Below are 16,161 nucleotides of genomic sequence, written 5' to 3'. Positions count from 1 at the left end.
GCTTTATAGTTTTTCATTTCTTTTGCTATTTTGTGTGTGTGTGTTTTGTAGCTGGAAAAGCTATAATATAAGGAATTCGAGCCCACCTTTATGTTTGTACATATTTAATAATATCATAACGAAAATAGTTTAAGTTGAGGACATGGGACCTTGAAAATGTGTTTTTACATTTAGTGAGTTTTAGTGGGGTGTTTATGCTTTACTCAACCTGGTGAAAAAAAGTCATTGTAGAGCTTTGGGCTTCAGGGCCAGTCCCCCAGAATACTCAATACTAAGTCCAGGTGCGATAGCTCAGTGTAGGACAGATAGGTCTGTTACTGCTGGTGCTAGTGGTGGTGAAAAATAGAAGAGAGTGATCTTAGGAAAATATAGGAAGATTGGTTGGCAAATATGGAGGACTTTTAGGTAAAGTTGGAGCTTTCTTTGCAATTTTGTTTTTGGCTCTGAATTTGTGAGTTCTCTTTCTTAGTGACCTTTCTCAAATGGGTAAGTGAAATGCAGTGTTTATATTTCTAGATTTAAAAGAGTAAACACTAAACAGCACTTCTGTGGATGGTGCAAATCTCTTCGGTGTGGAACACTGGAAGACCTAAAGAACTGCTTAAAGTCATTGTCATAGAAGATCAGAGGAAAGAGATGCTTATTTTCTGATACTGTCTTCCCCTCTTAACTCATTCCCCCACCCCCTTGCCCCAACCTTCCCATCCCAGGCCCTGCATTGGGAAATAGGAGTAGAAAGAAATAAGGGCTTTTTAAAAATTTTACTCTAATAGAAGGGGTACTGGGAGCAGGTGTTATTTCAGAGTCGACTTTGCTACCATGTCCAGAGTAATACTGTCCGGAGTTCAGTCAATCAGCAAATATTTATTGAACACCTACTGTGTGCCAGGCATTATCTAGGGAGCTGAAACAGTGAACAATACAGAGTCCCTGCTTTCAGACTTAATAAAACTAATACTTTATGATTCTGTTCTATTCTGTCTGTATCTACACTCGGTACACTTTAGATGAATATGTGTGGGCAATTTGAAGAATTTTAGTGCATTCTTTATGCTGATTTGGCTGATTTCTAGGGTAGAATACAGAGTTAGATATTGTAAAGGCTCAAATTAATTTGTTCTTTTTGTCTTTCTCTGTTTTAAGGGGTGTCATGAAAGTTGACATAAATCTTCAGAAGGTGGACATTGACCAATGTTCAAGTGATGGCTGGTTTTCAGGAACTCACAAATGTCACCTTAACAATTCAGAGGTAAGAATATGGAGATAAAGTTCTCTGAAATCAGAAGCTCAGAAATATAATACTTTTGAATATATTATATTTTTGTGGGTAGGTGAACAAGAGGCACCTTACTGGGAAAAAAATCTCCTATGCAGGTCTGAATGTTGCCAAATGAACTGAAAGAGGAGTAGAAAATGAAATTTGTGCAGAATAACTGTTCATTTGGGGACTAAGAGAAGGCTGAAACTAAAATTATGTCTGAAGTTTGGCTTTAGTCAAAGGCTGACCCTATTGTTCAAAATGGGCTGGAAATTAAAATAGCCCTGAAGTGAGAAACCAGTCCCAAGAGGGGTCAACCAAATTATGCACATTTTTATGGAGTATGATGCTTGTTGAAACATTGATGGTATTCATTCAGACACCCTGCCATCTGCTAGAAAAGCAATAGAGAAAGTATGGCTAGGAGATTTTGAAAAAAAGGAGAAAACTGTACACAGGAAACTGAAACAGAAATGTGTGTATTTGGTGTGTTTTTTCCAATTTGCAGTTCCTATCCATACTTGATTTCATGGAACTCTGGTTGGTAAGGGACAGGCAGAGAGATCATACTTCTGGAAATAAGGCTGTCACTTGTCTTTTTTTTTTTTTTAGCTACTTTTTTTTATTGAATGAAAGATTCTTTAAATTCTGTAGTGCTTTTCAAGTTTCACACAGTTGATTTCATATAATCCCATAATAACCCTTTTTTCCCCTCTACCCCTATATTGCCCCCTCCCCATTCCCTCTCTCCACTGGTAACCACTAGTTTGTTCTCTATATCTGTGAGCCTGCTTCTTTTTTATTATATTCACTAGTTTGTTGTATTTTTTAGATTTCAGATGTAAGTGATATCACACAGTATTTGTCTTTCCCTGCCTGACTTATTACATTTAGCATAATGCCCTCCAGGTTCAAACATGTTGCTGCAAATGGCAACATTTCATTCTTTTTATGGCTATGTAGTATTACATTGTGTGTGTGTGTGTGTGTGTGTGTGTGTGTGTGTGTGTGTATACACACACATACATACACACCACACCTTCTTTATTCATTCATCTGTTGATGGACACTTAGGTTGCTTCCATATTTTGGCAATTGTAAATAACGCTGCTATGAGCATTGGGCTGCGTGTATCTTTTCAAGTTAGTGTCACTTGTCTTCTGTAGTTTCAGAGATGACATGTGATGACATCCTCATTTCGTTTTCAGTAATCTATCTCTGAGGTCCCCAAATGCTCTGAAACAAACGTACAATAAAGCTCCTGACCTTAAGTACTTGGGCTATCTCAACTTTCCATGAATTTATGAGGAAAGTCAGCTTGATTTATTTAAAATAGGGAATATTCATATAAATGTAGTAATCTACATGTTCAATTTGAATTTTTGCCAAATACTCCCGCAGCCCACCACTACCCAAGCAATCTTCCACAGTTCCCCACATCCCCCTACATTCCATGCACACCTCCACCTGCCCTCCATACGTCCCACCACAAATCCCTCAATCCTCCCACCTCCGATGAAACCCCCCAAATCCCCCACATCCCTCTAAGCCCATCGCACATCCCCACCATGTTTCCATGACCCCCTCTTCCTCAGTACCCCACACATCCCCAATCCTACATCTCCATACACCTCCACGTAGCCAACCCTCTGCACAGCCCTCACTTCCTTCACTCCCTGCCCCCAAATTGGGACCCAATTATGTCAGTGAAATGCTTCTGTCTTGTCAAGTCACAGAGGTCAAGATCCTCTTTTCATCTCCCTTCACTGTTTGTTCTTATGGTTTTGAACTTTTCTGAGTTCCCACTTCCCTTTGGATGGTTCTGGCATTTCTAAAGATATGAATTTCAGTTACTGATTTGGTAAATATCTTTAGCCTGATTATTATCTCCATGCCAATGGCGTATAGCTCCAAAGCTTTGTCTTTTAGCCAGAGTGGAATTTTTCCTGCATGGGTGTCATATTGTGGATATTGATCTGTATGTGCTCATTTCTGTATAGCCTTGTTTCAGTGGTGCTCCTGGGTGGTTCAATAAACCGTCTGTCTAGAAACAAGGAGATATTTTTTTTACCAATCTGTTACAGTTGCTGCTTGCCTCTAATTATCTTGTTGTTTTTCTTCCATATAGCTCATCTGTGTATTTGACTAGATGGTCTTATTGGGTGGCCTTTTGGAAGATTGATTTATTTTCATTGCATCAGGATTATCAATTTTCTGAGGGTTGTGTCTTTTTAAAGCTTTCAAATAAAGCTAAGTTATTTCAAGGTAAAATATTATCCTTTATTCTGGTAAACAAAGATCGGGGTGAATGTGTAACTTTTGGCTTTATATATGGGAGCATTGCATTTATTCAATTCCTATAGGAAAAAAACCAGAAAAACATACCCTGTAAGACAACCAACAGTTCAGTGAATCTCATTTGAAAATGTTGTACGAAGAGGTTCAATGATCAAAAAATAACATCAACAAACACTGAATCTACAAAATGCATGTTTTGGAAACTCTGGATCCCTCGACCCCTTTACTTGCCCAGGTCCTAGGGTTGGGAGTCGAGATCTTGGTGTCCTAGGCTGGGCCCCTGAGGCCCTTGGTGGGTAGTCTGATTGACACAGGGCTGGCCTGGAACTTCTCTAAGGTTCTGGAATTGGTGCTGGTCACTCTAGGTACCTGCCGCCGGTCCATACCACATCCTCAGACTTGGGACCAGCAGTGGTCTTTCAGTCCTTCCCTGTAGTGATGTGAATTGGAGACTAGGAACTGGCTTCTACTGATGTTTTTATTGCTTGGGAAACAGAAAGAAAAGCTCTTGTTCAGGGCATTTTTCATCTGCACTGGCTCGCCTTTCAGACCCCAAGGATCATTGTGTAAACCAGCTTGTTTTGGGACGTATCTACCACGATTCGTATTTGTAGGGTGTAGGGGCCTGTCTATGAAAATCCACATCACTAGAAACAGAGACACTCATCGTGTTTACTGGGTTTTATTTTGCCAATATTTAACATTCTTCTCTTGTAAATACCACAGGGAGTTACAAATTTCAAAGTTATAATTGAGGCAAACTTTTCACTTAAAAATTTTTTTTCCAGTGTGTTGGCTTTTCAGCCTCCAAGGTATCTTAAACTAGTATAGCGAGTCTGATGTTGGAAACAGATAAGTGGTATGTAACCAATGAGCGAAGCCTCAGGAGCATTTTAGAAAGGCATGGGATAGTTTGTGAGGAGAATAAATTCTCAACAAGTTTGGGTTGTTATCGAGTCTAGGAGGCCAATAAGTATTTTTTGAAGGGCATAGTAAATTGAGATCTGAGTCGACACCCTGAACTGGATTGCAGGATTATTCTGGCTGTTTTTATGACTGATTCAGATCACTGCTACCTGGACTTGATCATGTTTTCAGTATCCATTTAAATAATTCTTGACCTATGTCATATCATTGTTTGCTTTGAGTACACAAAATCTTCTCCTACAGAATAGTTTATTGAAAGCATTCAAATAAATTGATACTGCTGTTTTAAAGGTTTTCTTTTGCTTTGTTTCCATTAGAAGAATTTTTAAAATCACTATTTAAAGTAGGAAACATTAGGACAGTGGTCTTGAAACTTTTTGATTATATTCTATTAGTAAAAATGCTTTAAGCATCCACCAATGGTATTTGTATATTTTTTATGCTATAAACTGTATGCATCTTTTGTTATATATTCTGTATATTATAAATCAGAACTTAATTGGGTTGAGATAAATATGAAATACGGTTTTAATATAGATTATATTTTATAAAAATAAATGTATCTTTAATGAGAGCAATGTAATTGACTGATTTACAGTTTTTGAAAAATTTTCAGTGAAGTGTTATGATTGATTATGCTTCATCATTTAAAAAAAATCTTAGTTTAGTCATTTGCAGAGACGTGGATGGATCTAGAGACTGTCATACAGAGTGAAGTAAGTCAGAAAGAGAAAAACAAATATCGTATATTAACGCATATATGTGGAATCTGAAATAATTGGTAGAGACGATCTTTGTAAATAGACGATTTGCAAAGCAGAAAGAGACACAGACGTAGAGAACAAATGTATGGATACCAAGGGGGAAAGGCAGGGGGTGGGATGAATTGGGAGATTGGGATTGACATATATACACTATTGATACTATGTACAAAATAGATAACTAATGAGAACCTACTGTATAGCACAGGGAATGCTGCTCAGTGCTCTGTGGTGACCTAAATAGGAAGGAAATCCCAAAAAGAAGGGATATATGTATAGGTATAGCTGATTCACTTTGCTGTACACCTGAAACTAACACAACATTGTAAAGCAACTATACTGCAATAAAAATTAAAAACAAACAAACAAACAAAATCTTAGTTTAATACTTAGTAATGCAATGATTCAGAAGTCTCTAAGTTCAGTTTATTTTTATATTTAGTTTTAGTGTCTGTCATAGTTGAAAATATGCCTCACAAGGATATGTCAGTCCCAACTGAAGACATTAATTGTTGACTATATTTTCTAAGTAACAGTGTTCATTTCTCAGTTCCATCTACAATTTTGCCAAGGTTTTTTTTCAGAAATACAGCTGGCAGTTTTTCATCTTACCTGAAGTCAGCTGGTCCCTACTAATTGGAAAGAATAGGTTAAAAATCCACTCAGACTTTCATGGGGAATATTTTCAAACAGATGAGGAAATTTTATTTCCAAGTTTAAACTGTATGGCTATGTGAGTATTTATAGTTTTTGGCAACAAAACCCACAGAACACTGAAAATATTTCCAAATATCCATTTTCAAAATGCTCACTTCAGAAGGCTTTCACATGGATTATTGAAGTGTCACAGTTACTTTGAAGGAAGAGCTTATATATTTAAAAAAAAAAAAAACCTGCTACGTAGACACTACTGACATCCACTTGTCGTAGAGCAGGTCAGCAAATTTAGAACATTTGCCTTTTTTGTAAACAGCAATGCATAACTAATCTTCGAGTTTAGAAGCAAGTAGTTCACTCTGATAATCAGAAAATCTTTGTGTGGGAAAAGGTTTTCCAGGTCACACGCCATCTTATTATGAAGAGTTGGAAATATTTTACAATTTAAAATAATATACTCTGTAAATCCATGTAGATGGTCGTATATAAAAGGTAATACATTGAAATGTGAAAGCAAATATAGGAACCAAGTAACCACTGTCAATATTTCTGTCTTAAAACTCCCAGTTTTACCTCTGGTGCCTTAACAGTATTATGGTCATATGAAATGTGGATTGAGTGAAGACATTAATGTCAATCCAAGCCTTAAATATTACTAAAGCTAAATTTATTTCTTATTTTTTTATTAAAAAAGTTAAATATAAATAGAACTTTCAGTATTTTTTTCCCCACATGTGTCCTCTGCTTTGGAGACCACTTCTTGAGGTTATCAGATTCACTGTTCTATCCAGAATCACGGGAATGGTTTTGTTGTCAGCTCAGCCAGTGGTTTTATATAGCGATAAGACAATTTTTGGATATCTCTTCTTTTCTATTGAATGCACTGAATGAGAGTCTATGTGTAGCTCCTTACTACTTCATTATATGTAACTCAATGAATCTCTAAAGAAATCTTTTTAAAAAGTTAAAATATAGGAAAAGATATAATTTAGTACACAAGAAAAGAAATTTAATGCAAAAATCTAAAGAAAGCAGAAGGAATTAATCATTCTCTTTTGAAAGCCCTCTTATATACAGAACATAGCTTAATCATTTGGCTATGGCAGGATTTAGAGTACTTTCCTAGAGCTCTTTTATTTAATTCAATTTCTGATTGAGTGAAATTGTTTAGAAACCGTTATATATTAGTTTTCATCTTGTGGCTGAAATGTCAACATTGCTCTTCTTTTCTCTAGAAAGGTTCTGCATTACATATGTTATCGTTCACCTATCTCCAGAACTGTGCTGTTCAGTATGAGAACCACAAGCTGCATATGGCTACTGAAATGAAAATCAATTAAAATTAAACAAAATTAAGAATTCAGGTCCTTAGCCCCATTAACCTGATTTGAAATATATAGTAGCCACATGGAACCATTGGACCCTGGACAATTAGTGGACAAGCGGGGCTCTTGAATATGGCCTAGCTTATAGTGTAGTCAAACCACACAAATTATTGAAACCTTTCAAATGCCTGAATTTCCTTATATGGGTGAATCAGTAACATTGCCTTTAAATTCACTAAGGGACATTTAAGGACAAACTTGAAATGAATTTTGGCTTACATAATCATTCTTATGATCTACTGTGTTAACTCAGTTGAAAATAAGTAATGATAAACCTGCAAGCTATTTTTAATGCCATTATTTTACACTGAAAACTGTGAAAAAATCTTCCAGTAAATGGGGAAATACTGGTAATCTTCTAGACATTTAAATTTCCACTGTGTTTGTAGTAAAACTTCTGTTTTCTCTCATTATCAATACAAAATGTGATTAATGTGAACTCACACTCTTCTGCTAAGATGTAGGGCAGTGATCAGGTGTTCATTGGTGCCTAGCACAGTGCCTGGTACATATATTGAATTAATGGAGGCAACCTGTTCTGTGGGTAGATGGCCTCCTTATAATAATATAGAATTACTACTTTTGATTTCTCCCACTGGAATTGCTCAAAATAAAGTTAATTTTTTTTTTTTTCTTCACAGCAGCCACTCAGATATTTGAAGACTGCTGTCAGCCTGCTTCTAAGTCTTTCTTTTAGGCTAAATATCTTCTGTTTCAGTCAAGTATCGTTTTACTAGGTTTAACCAAAAGAGGCCATACCACTACTGTATGAACTCCCCATTGGTTTTTGAACTTGTCAAGACCTAACTTGTTTGATTTTGTTACATAGTCGTTTCTAAAATTAATGGGAAACTGATGATATTTTCAGAGTTTTCATTGTGCTCCTGAAAGTTATTTGGACTAGATATTCTGGACTTGCTCCAAAACTAGAGTTAGGAAATAGTATTCCAAAATAACTGTACTGGGGTGCCTAATAAGTCAGTTAAGGGAAAGCTGACTCTCTCTTTTTTTTTAATTTTATTTTTTTTAACTTTTAATTTTATATTGGAGTATAGTTGATAAACAGTGTTGTGTTAGTTTCAGGTGTACAGCAAAGTGATTCAGTTATACATATACATGTATCTGTCCTTTTCAAATTCTTGTTCAGAGCTGGCTCTCTTGTTCAGAGAAAGATGTTTCCAGGAACAGAGCAAGGGTTCACCAGTGGCTATTGCCATCTTGTGGTTGGGGGAAAGGGAGAAATAGAGAGGGGATTTTGCAAGGCTTATAAAAACTTCATGCAACATTGGCTATATGGTTGGAGTAGGTGCCTCTTAAGTATCTTTGCAACCCTAAGATTTTATACTTCTAGCAAACTGTAAAGGGAAAAACTGAAAGGTGTTTCCATCCAAAGGCAATGCTCTGACTATCCTTGCATTGGCAATACCTTGAATTCTCACATTGCATGTGATTGTGCCTGCAAAACTTGAGATTTTCTTATTTAGCAAACTGTACTGCTATTCATCATTGGCGCCTTCATTCAAGCTAGCTTATAGGATTTGATTTCCACTTACTCATTAAGCACTTTGGTGATGGTTATGGACGACTAACACATTCTGACGGAAGTGAGAAGGAAAAGCCAAAACATGTTTAGTTGACTTTAGGTTGCGAATCTGGGATGATGTGAGCCAGAAAGAAGGCAATATAGGGGAGTATTATTATTTTTTTCTCTAATTTGCTTATGAAGGAATCAGATACCTTAGAGTAGAAGATAAATCCACTTTTTCCACCATGACAAAGTCATGATATTTGGTATCTGCTCCTGAATAACACTCCTTTGTATACATTCCATGTCACTGGATTGTATCACCAACTTTCTTGAACTTGTTGATCTAATGTTGGGACCTTTGAAGTATTTGCATTAGAATGTATAAAGGGGGAGCACATCCTGTCTATTCAAGGTAAATAGACTCTTTCTCTAGATCTGTCTGTCTATCTCATGTCTATATCTCTATTTATCTGTCTATTTGAGACAAAAATCTATTAAATCTTGATTTATAGCTTTCTACTTTATCAACTTTATGGACTACATAAAATGTTTTTTTAAAAAAACCCTTACAAGATCTTATTCATAAGATCTCTTACCAGTAGTGTAGGTAAAGCCACTTTTGATAATATTTGCTAGTAATTAAGTTTTCTTTAGCCCAAGCCTGAAAAGTCTACAAGACGCCAAAAGTGAAGTATCCCTTTGATACAAGTTTGTTTTTCAATCTCTAAGAAAACAATTATTTCATAATAAAAAACAAGACGTGTCCATTTCATACTTAATTATAGTGTGAGTTACATATTATTGTTATTCCCATTATTTAGATGAGAAAATTAAGACTTAGAGTGGTTTAAGTAACTTGACTGAGGTCATAAATCTAGTAAATGGTATTTCAGGTATTTAAACTATAGGAAGGTACTATGGGTGACATACGGTTGTTTGGAGAGAGAATCACTGACTGGTAATGGCCCATGGGCTGATACCGTTAGTCTTGTGAGTTCAGCCAAGAGGCATGCTGGAATCTTACTTAACTAATTGGTTAGGAGTATACCAGTCAGGAAGAACTGATCTAGCTCTCAGGTGGCCGAAACAAATTTCCAAGAGGGTACGGCAAGCTCACATAGAAATTTGGATTAGGATCAGTGTACAAGGGCTTCCATCTTACAGGTGTGTGAGCGGCAGCAGCAGAAGTTTCTTGCCAGTGGTGGTACTCTTGTTTCAATGTACGGCAGTGATTTGGGATGGTAGAAATGTCCAGTTTGAAACTGAACCCAAGGGATAAGATCCATCTCCTTAGATAGAAGTTGTTGAGGGCTGTACACATTGTCTGGGCATCAGTTAAGAGGGCAGGTGTTAAGGAAAGGGACCTATTCCTTGCAGGGAGTTAGAATACAAATCAGAATGTAGGAATAAAACTAAGGTGAATATGGAGGATTGCAACTCACTGGGTACAGGGATGCCAAGGGGATCTACTGTGTTTATGATAATATATAAATACATTTTAAACTCTAACTATTGCTGAAGATAAACACCTAAAATACTCCCAAACTTCTCTATGATCAGGGGTTAGAATGGGGCTGAGCTTAAAGGTGGGCATATGCAGCATATGCAGCTAGGCTGGGGTGGGCTGGGGCGAGGAGTTTGACTTACATACAACAATGGATATGAACTCAAAGTACTAGATTTCTTGATCTTTTCAATGCGGTGAGAGAACATCTGATGAAATATGAAGTTAGTGAACAGATTTGGACTATGTAGCTAAATTTATAATGGAGTCAATCAGGGAAAAATAAACTCTACCTATTAAACCATTGCTTTTGTCATTTTCAGTAGCAGAAAAATTGCTACTTGTCCAATTCTAGATATGAGAGGCAATCAGAATATACAGTGAGTGCCTGAGGGTGACTTTTTTAGGGGTTAAATATAGCTTTGCATCATTAGCTTATGTGGGAAAAAAATCCCATTATGACAGCAAATCAGATCTAATCTGGCACTCCCTCTGCTACAATTATATAAAATATGGTGGAAGCTTGTCAAAGCTTTCAGTGAGAAATGAGGCTACTGATGCTTGGCAGCCCCCTTTTGAGCACAGTGAAGAATCATGTTGCTTAGCTACAGCCCTTGGCTGATTTAGAAAGCTTTAACTGACTGTATTATACAAGAGTTAAACTCTATTCCTTGATTTTTTTTTTTCCCTAAGAGAAAAAGCCTTATTTACCACCTTCTTATTTTTGGGGTATCTTTACCAAGTCATTTATGTCTATTCACCCAGGACACATTTCGATTTATCATTGTTTTTCTCTCCCCAGGGTTTATAGATTGAGAGAACAAGTGGGTGGTTGGTGATACAAGGAGAACATAAAGTATTGAAATAAATGCTTTTGCCGGCAAAGTAATGTGCAAGTGTCTATTTAAATTTTTTGTTTTCACTTGAAGTCATTGTATTTTTCCCCTCTTTCTGCTTATTCATAGTTTGAGTTGCTGTTGTCTTTATAATGCACAAGAATGTATAACATTTAATTATATTTTTGTATTTCAAAATGTAAACTGACATAGGTGTATGGAGAAGTATAGGGAACAGTGAATGAAACAGGAGTAAGTGTGTGGGTTGGAATTGGAACCAAAACACTGAAAACAGAAGGATTAAGGGGAAAAACAAAGAAGAACTGTAAATGGAGAGGTTTACAGCAATTATTGTATGTGAAGTAGAAAAGTGTGTAAAGGGGGAAATGTCAGATGTGTCAGAGACCATTTCAATGAGGTAAAAATACTCAAGGACTCTTAAGTCTGGAGGAGATTCTAAAAGGCTTTTGGTTCATGCTGTCTCCAGAAGGAATATTTTTTTATACTGTTCTAAATATGTAGATATCTACTTATTTTTATAGCTCTTCAGGAAAGAGAGCTGTCCCTAAGCAATGCTTTCTAACATCTTACCATAATTATTGGAATGAAGTAGAGCCATGACCTAATCTCGATTATGTAATTATTCAGTAGATTTTACTATTGACTTGTCAGTACAATCTGTTTTATACATGCAAAAGCAATTTTTCCTGCTTTACAGTTCCCTGATTACCTGCAGGAAAGCCTATAGAGTTGATTCTATATTTACATTCAGAAATAGGATAATGGTTAATTGTCGCTACAGGCTTGGCTCCATCATGATTCTAATTCTGTTGAAGCCCAGATTTCATAGACTTAGAAGCTACACCACTTCGTTTACGGGTTTTGTTTTTATGCTGGTCTGCAAATCACCTTCATTTGCCACCTTTTAAAGTATGTTTGTGTAATATCATCATTTTCAAAGTGTGGTCCTGGAACCCTTCAAGTGAGGACCCCTGGGGGTCCTCAAGACCCTATTAAGGAAGTCTGTGAAGTTAAACCTTTTCATAATAAATTTCATAATAATTCAGAGACTATTTGCCTTTTGAACTCTCTATTCTCATGGGTGTACAGAGGCTTCATAAAATTTGATATAGAAACAGGTTGAATGCAGAAAGGAATATGAGAATCTAGTTGTCTTCTAATAAGCCAGACTTTAAGGAGATTTGCAGAAATGTAAAACAATGATACTCTTCTTGCTAAGTTTTTTTATTTTTGGAAAATATTGTTATTTTTCATAAATACACTATGTTAACATGTAATGAGCTTATCGCTATTTTTAAATGAATTAATAAATATTTTGGAAGTTTCTCCATTTAATATTTAAGATGGTAAATATCAATGGATATAACCAACATAAATAAAAGCTCTTTGATATTCTCAATAATTTTCAAGAGTGTAAAGGGGTCCCAAGATCAAAAATTTGAGAGGTCCAATCTGGTGTGTTCCTCAGCTCCTGCATGATTCTGACCTTGACTCCACTTCCTGGTTTCTATGCTTTCTCTCCCTTACTTTGATGATTCTACTGACAGATTTCTGTATCCCACTTCTCCTCTCCATCTTCTCTCCTGATAATTTCAGCCTCAGACTCCACTGAACCTTCAGCCTAGTGTCATTAGAATTGGTGGATGACAGAAGGGCAGTGATCACATTAGTTTAAATGGCAATCTGTCTAAAATAAAATTTCACATATTAAGTTTGATATGTATTTCTAACTATAGTGACTGCATTACAGGTAAAATTTTTCATGTATTATTTCACTTATTAGTTTGAACAGAAAAGACACTTTTAGGATTTTGATTTTGATTTCATTTTTTAACATATTTGACCAAAACGTCAAATAATGGAATATACCGTATTTTATCCTCTGAATTTCGTGTTGAAATTTCAAATGTCAATTAGAAGTCATTTATACACTAAAGCACATAGAACTGTATAGGATTCTGCAGCCTTAAGTATGTATAAAGGCCAGTGTGTCTGTTTAGTTAGTGCCGTTTATTAATAAATGCCATATTGAAGTTATGCCTGAAAATTTTCTTCTTAAGATTGGTCTGAAATTTAATCCTATTATGTGGTAAGCTGGTCAGCAACGATTTAATTTTTGTTTTTAATTAATGAATTGCAAATTCAGTAAACATTTTTTTTTTTTCTGTTCAGTCAAGATTGTCTTTGGACCAAATGAATACCATGCATGTGTAAAATTAAAAGTCAATTTAGTATTTTATTCCTTTGTTGAAATAGAGATCCCAGAATCTGTTTTTTTTTTAATGTGAAAGACTTCACAAAGCTTTCTTTAAACAGGTTAAATATTTGGTTGACAGCTATACAATGTTTTGTTACCCCTGCAACAGTGATACATATGTTGTTGAATGAGGGTGACTGGAAATGAAATTCTGCACCTTTTTTCCTCTGTCAGGGTTGATTAGATTTTGAATTACAAAAGTGCTTGGGGAGCTCTACTCAATACTCTGTAATGGCCTATATGGGAAAAGAATCTTAAAAAAAAAAAAAAAAATGGATGTATGTATATGTATAACTGATTCACTTTGCTGTACACCTGAAACTAACACAACATTGTAAATCAACTATACTCCAATAAAAATTAAAAAAAATAAAAAAAGCTTGATAGCCAGGTCTCTCTGGTGGCAATGTGTTGAGCTTTTTCCCTTTTCCTCACTCCCACAACCAGTCACTTGTGAGTTCTTGTCAGTTCTACCTCAGTATCTCATCAATTTGTTTTCTTCCTCATTCTTCTTTTTTTCTACAAAGTCCTTATTCTTTATTTATTAATTTTCTGATATTCATATGATATTGCTAAATTTCAAGTTGTTTTCATTCATTTATTTATTTACTTTAACACTAATGATGAAAAATCTGAAAGAGAAGTTAAGGAAACACTCCCATTTACCACTGCAACAAAGGTTTTAATTTCTCTGTCAAATCTGAATGAGATACTTGCTGGGTAGAGTAATCTTGGTTGTAGGTTTTTCCCTTTTATCACTTTATATATGTCCTGCCACTCCCTTCTGGCTTGCAGAGTTTCTGCTGAAAGATCAGTTCTTAACGTTATGGGGATTCCCTTGTATGTTATTTGTTGTTTTTCCCTTGCTGCTTTTAATATTTTTACTTTGTATTTAATTTTTGATAGTTTGATTAATATGTGTCTTGGCATGTTTCTTCTTAGATTTATCCTGTATGGGACTCTCTGTGCTTCCTGGACTTGATTAACTATTTCTTTTCCCATGTTAGGGAAGTTTTCAACTATAATGTCTGCAAATATTTTCTCAGTCCCTTTCTTTTTCTCTTCTTCTTCTGGAACCCCTACAGTTCGAATGTTGGTGCATTTAATGTTGTCCCAGAGATCTCTGAGACTGTCCTCAATTGTTTTCATTCTTTTTTCTTTATTCTGCTCTGTGGTAGTTATTTCCACTATTTTATGTTCCAGGTCACCTGTCCATTCTTCTGTCTCAGTTATTCTGCTATTGATTCCTTCTAGAGAATTTTTCATTTCATTTATTGTGCTGTTCATCATTGTTTGTTTGCATTTTAGTTCTTTTAGGTCCTTGTTAAACGTTTCTTGTATTTTCTCCATTCTGTTTCCAAGACTTTTGATCATCTTTACTATCATTACTCTGAACTCTTTTTTAGGTAGACTGCCTATTTCCTCTTCATTAGTTTGGTCTGGTGGTTTTTACTTTGCTTCTTCATCTGCTGTGCATTTCTCTGTCTTCTCATTTTGCTTAACTTACTGTGTTTGGGGTCTCCTTTTCGCAGGCTGCAGGTTCGTAGTTCCTGTTGATTTTGGTGTCTGCCCCCAGTGGGTAAGGTTGGTTCAGTGGGTTGTGTAGACTTCCTGGTGGAGGGGACTGGTGCCTGTGTTCTGGTGAATGAGGCTGTATCTTGTCTTTCTGGTGGGCAGGACTGTGTCTGGTGGTGTGTTTTGTGGTGTCTGTGAACTTATTACGATTTTAGTCAGCCTCTCAGCTAATGGGTGGGGTTGTGTTCCTGTCTTGCTAGTTAGTTGTTTGGCATGGGTTTTCAGCACTGGAGCTTGCTGGTCGTTGAGTGGAACTGGGTCTTAGTGTTGAGATGGAGGTCTCTGGGAGAGCTCTTGCTAATTGATATTACGTGGGGCCAGGAGGTCTCTGGTGGACCAGTGTCCTGAACTCGGCTCTCCCACCTCAGAGGCTCAGGCCTGACACCCGGCTGGAGCACCAAGATCCTGTCAGCCACACGGCTTTGGGAAGTCTGAGGTCTTCTGCCAGCGTTCAGTAGGTGTTCTGTAGGAGGTGTTCCACATGTAGATGTATTTTTGATATATTTGTGGGGAGGAAGGTGATCTCCATGTCTTACTCTTGAAGGTCCTCCTCTTCTCTCATTGTTACTACAACTGACTTAGTTCTAGTCTTAGTTGTTTCTTGCTTGGACTTTTGTAGTACTCTCCTCCTGTCTTCAGTCTTATTCTTCAATTCATTGTCTGTGCTGCTGCCAATGTGATTTTTACAAAAATTGATGTGATTATGTTGTCCTGTATTTTTTTTTTTTTTTTTTGATATTGTGTCACATAGCAGTTAAAAGTGCTGACTTTGGATTCAGATTGCCTGAGTTTGTTAACCTTTCTATGCCTCCAGCTTCTTTAACTGGGAATTATTCTCTGATGTATGCAGAACGCTTTGCATGTACATTCTCTATAAATATTAGCTGTTTTCCATAGCACTTTATATGCTTGAAATTATTTATAATTATTTATGTCTGTCTTCTGTGCTAGACTGTAAGCTCCAGAAGGGCGGAAACCACATCAGTTATGTTCATCATTGTATCTCAAGTGCCATAACAATGTCTGTAATAAAGGCGCTCAACAAGTATTTGCAGTTGACTGCCTAATATTCTTCAGTGACTCTCCTTAATCTCTGTGATAAAAGCCACCTTATATACATGGCTTTCTAAATCTAAATTTCTTCTCATGCTACA

At 36.3% G+C, this 16,161-nt stretch overlaps 1 protein-coding gene across 1 annotated transcript in view; it reads left to right on the top strand.

Moving 5' to 3' along the window:
• GPR158 (G protein-coupled receptor 158) overlaps window positions 1–16,161 on the top strand; it is a 319,600-nt gene that overhangs the window by 28,639 nt on the left and 274,800 nt on the right. The window contains exon 2 of the mRNA XM_029239163.1: window positions 1,144–1,249. Coding sequence (XP_029094996.1) covers window positions 1,144–1,249 — 106 coding nt within the window. The remainder of the gene's footprint in view (window positions 1–1,143; window positions 1,250–16,161) is intronic.

The sequence above is a fragment of the Monodon monoceros genome, unplaced genomic scaffold (assembly GCF_005190385.1).
Source record: "Monodon monoceros isolate NGI ecotype Baffin Bay Population unplaced genomic scaffold, NGI_Narwhal_1 Super_Scaffold_21, whole genome shotgun sequence".
In the NCBI taxonomy this organism is placed as follows: Eukaryota; Metazoa; Chordata; class Mammalia; order Artiodactyla; family Monodontidae; genus Monodon; species Monodon monoceros.
This window is presented reverse-complemented; position numbering and strand designations above follow the sequence as displayed.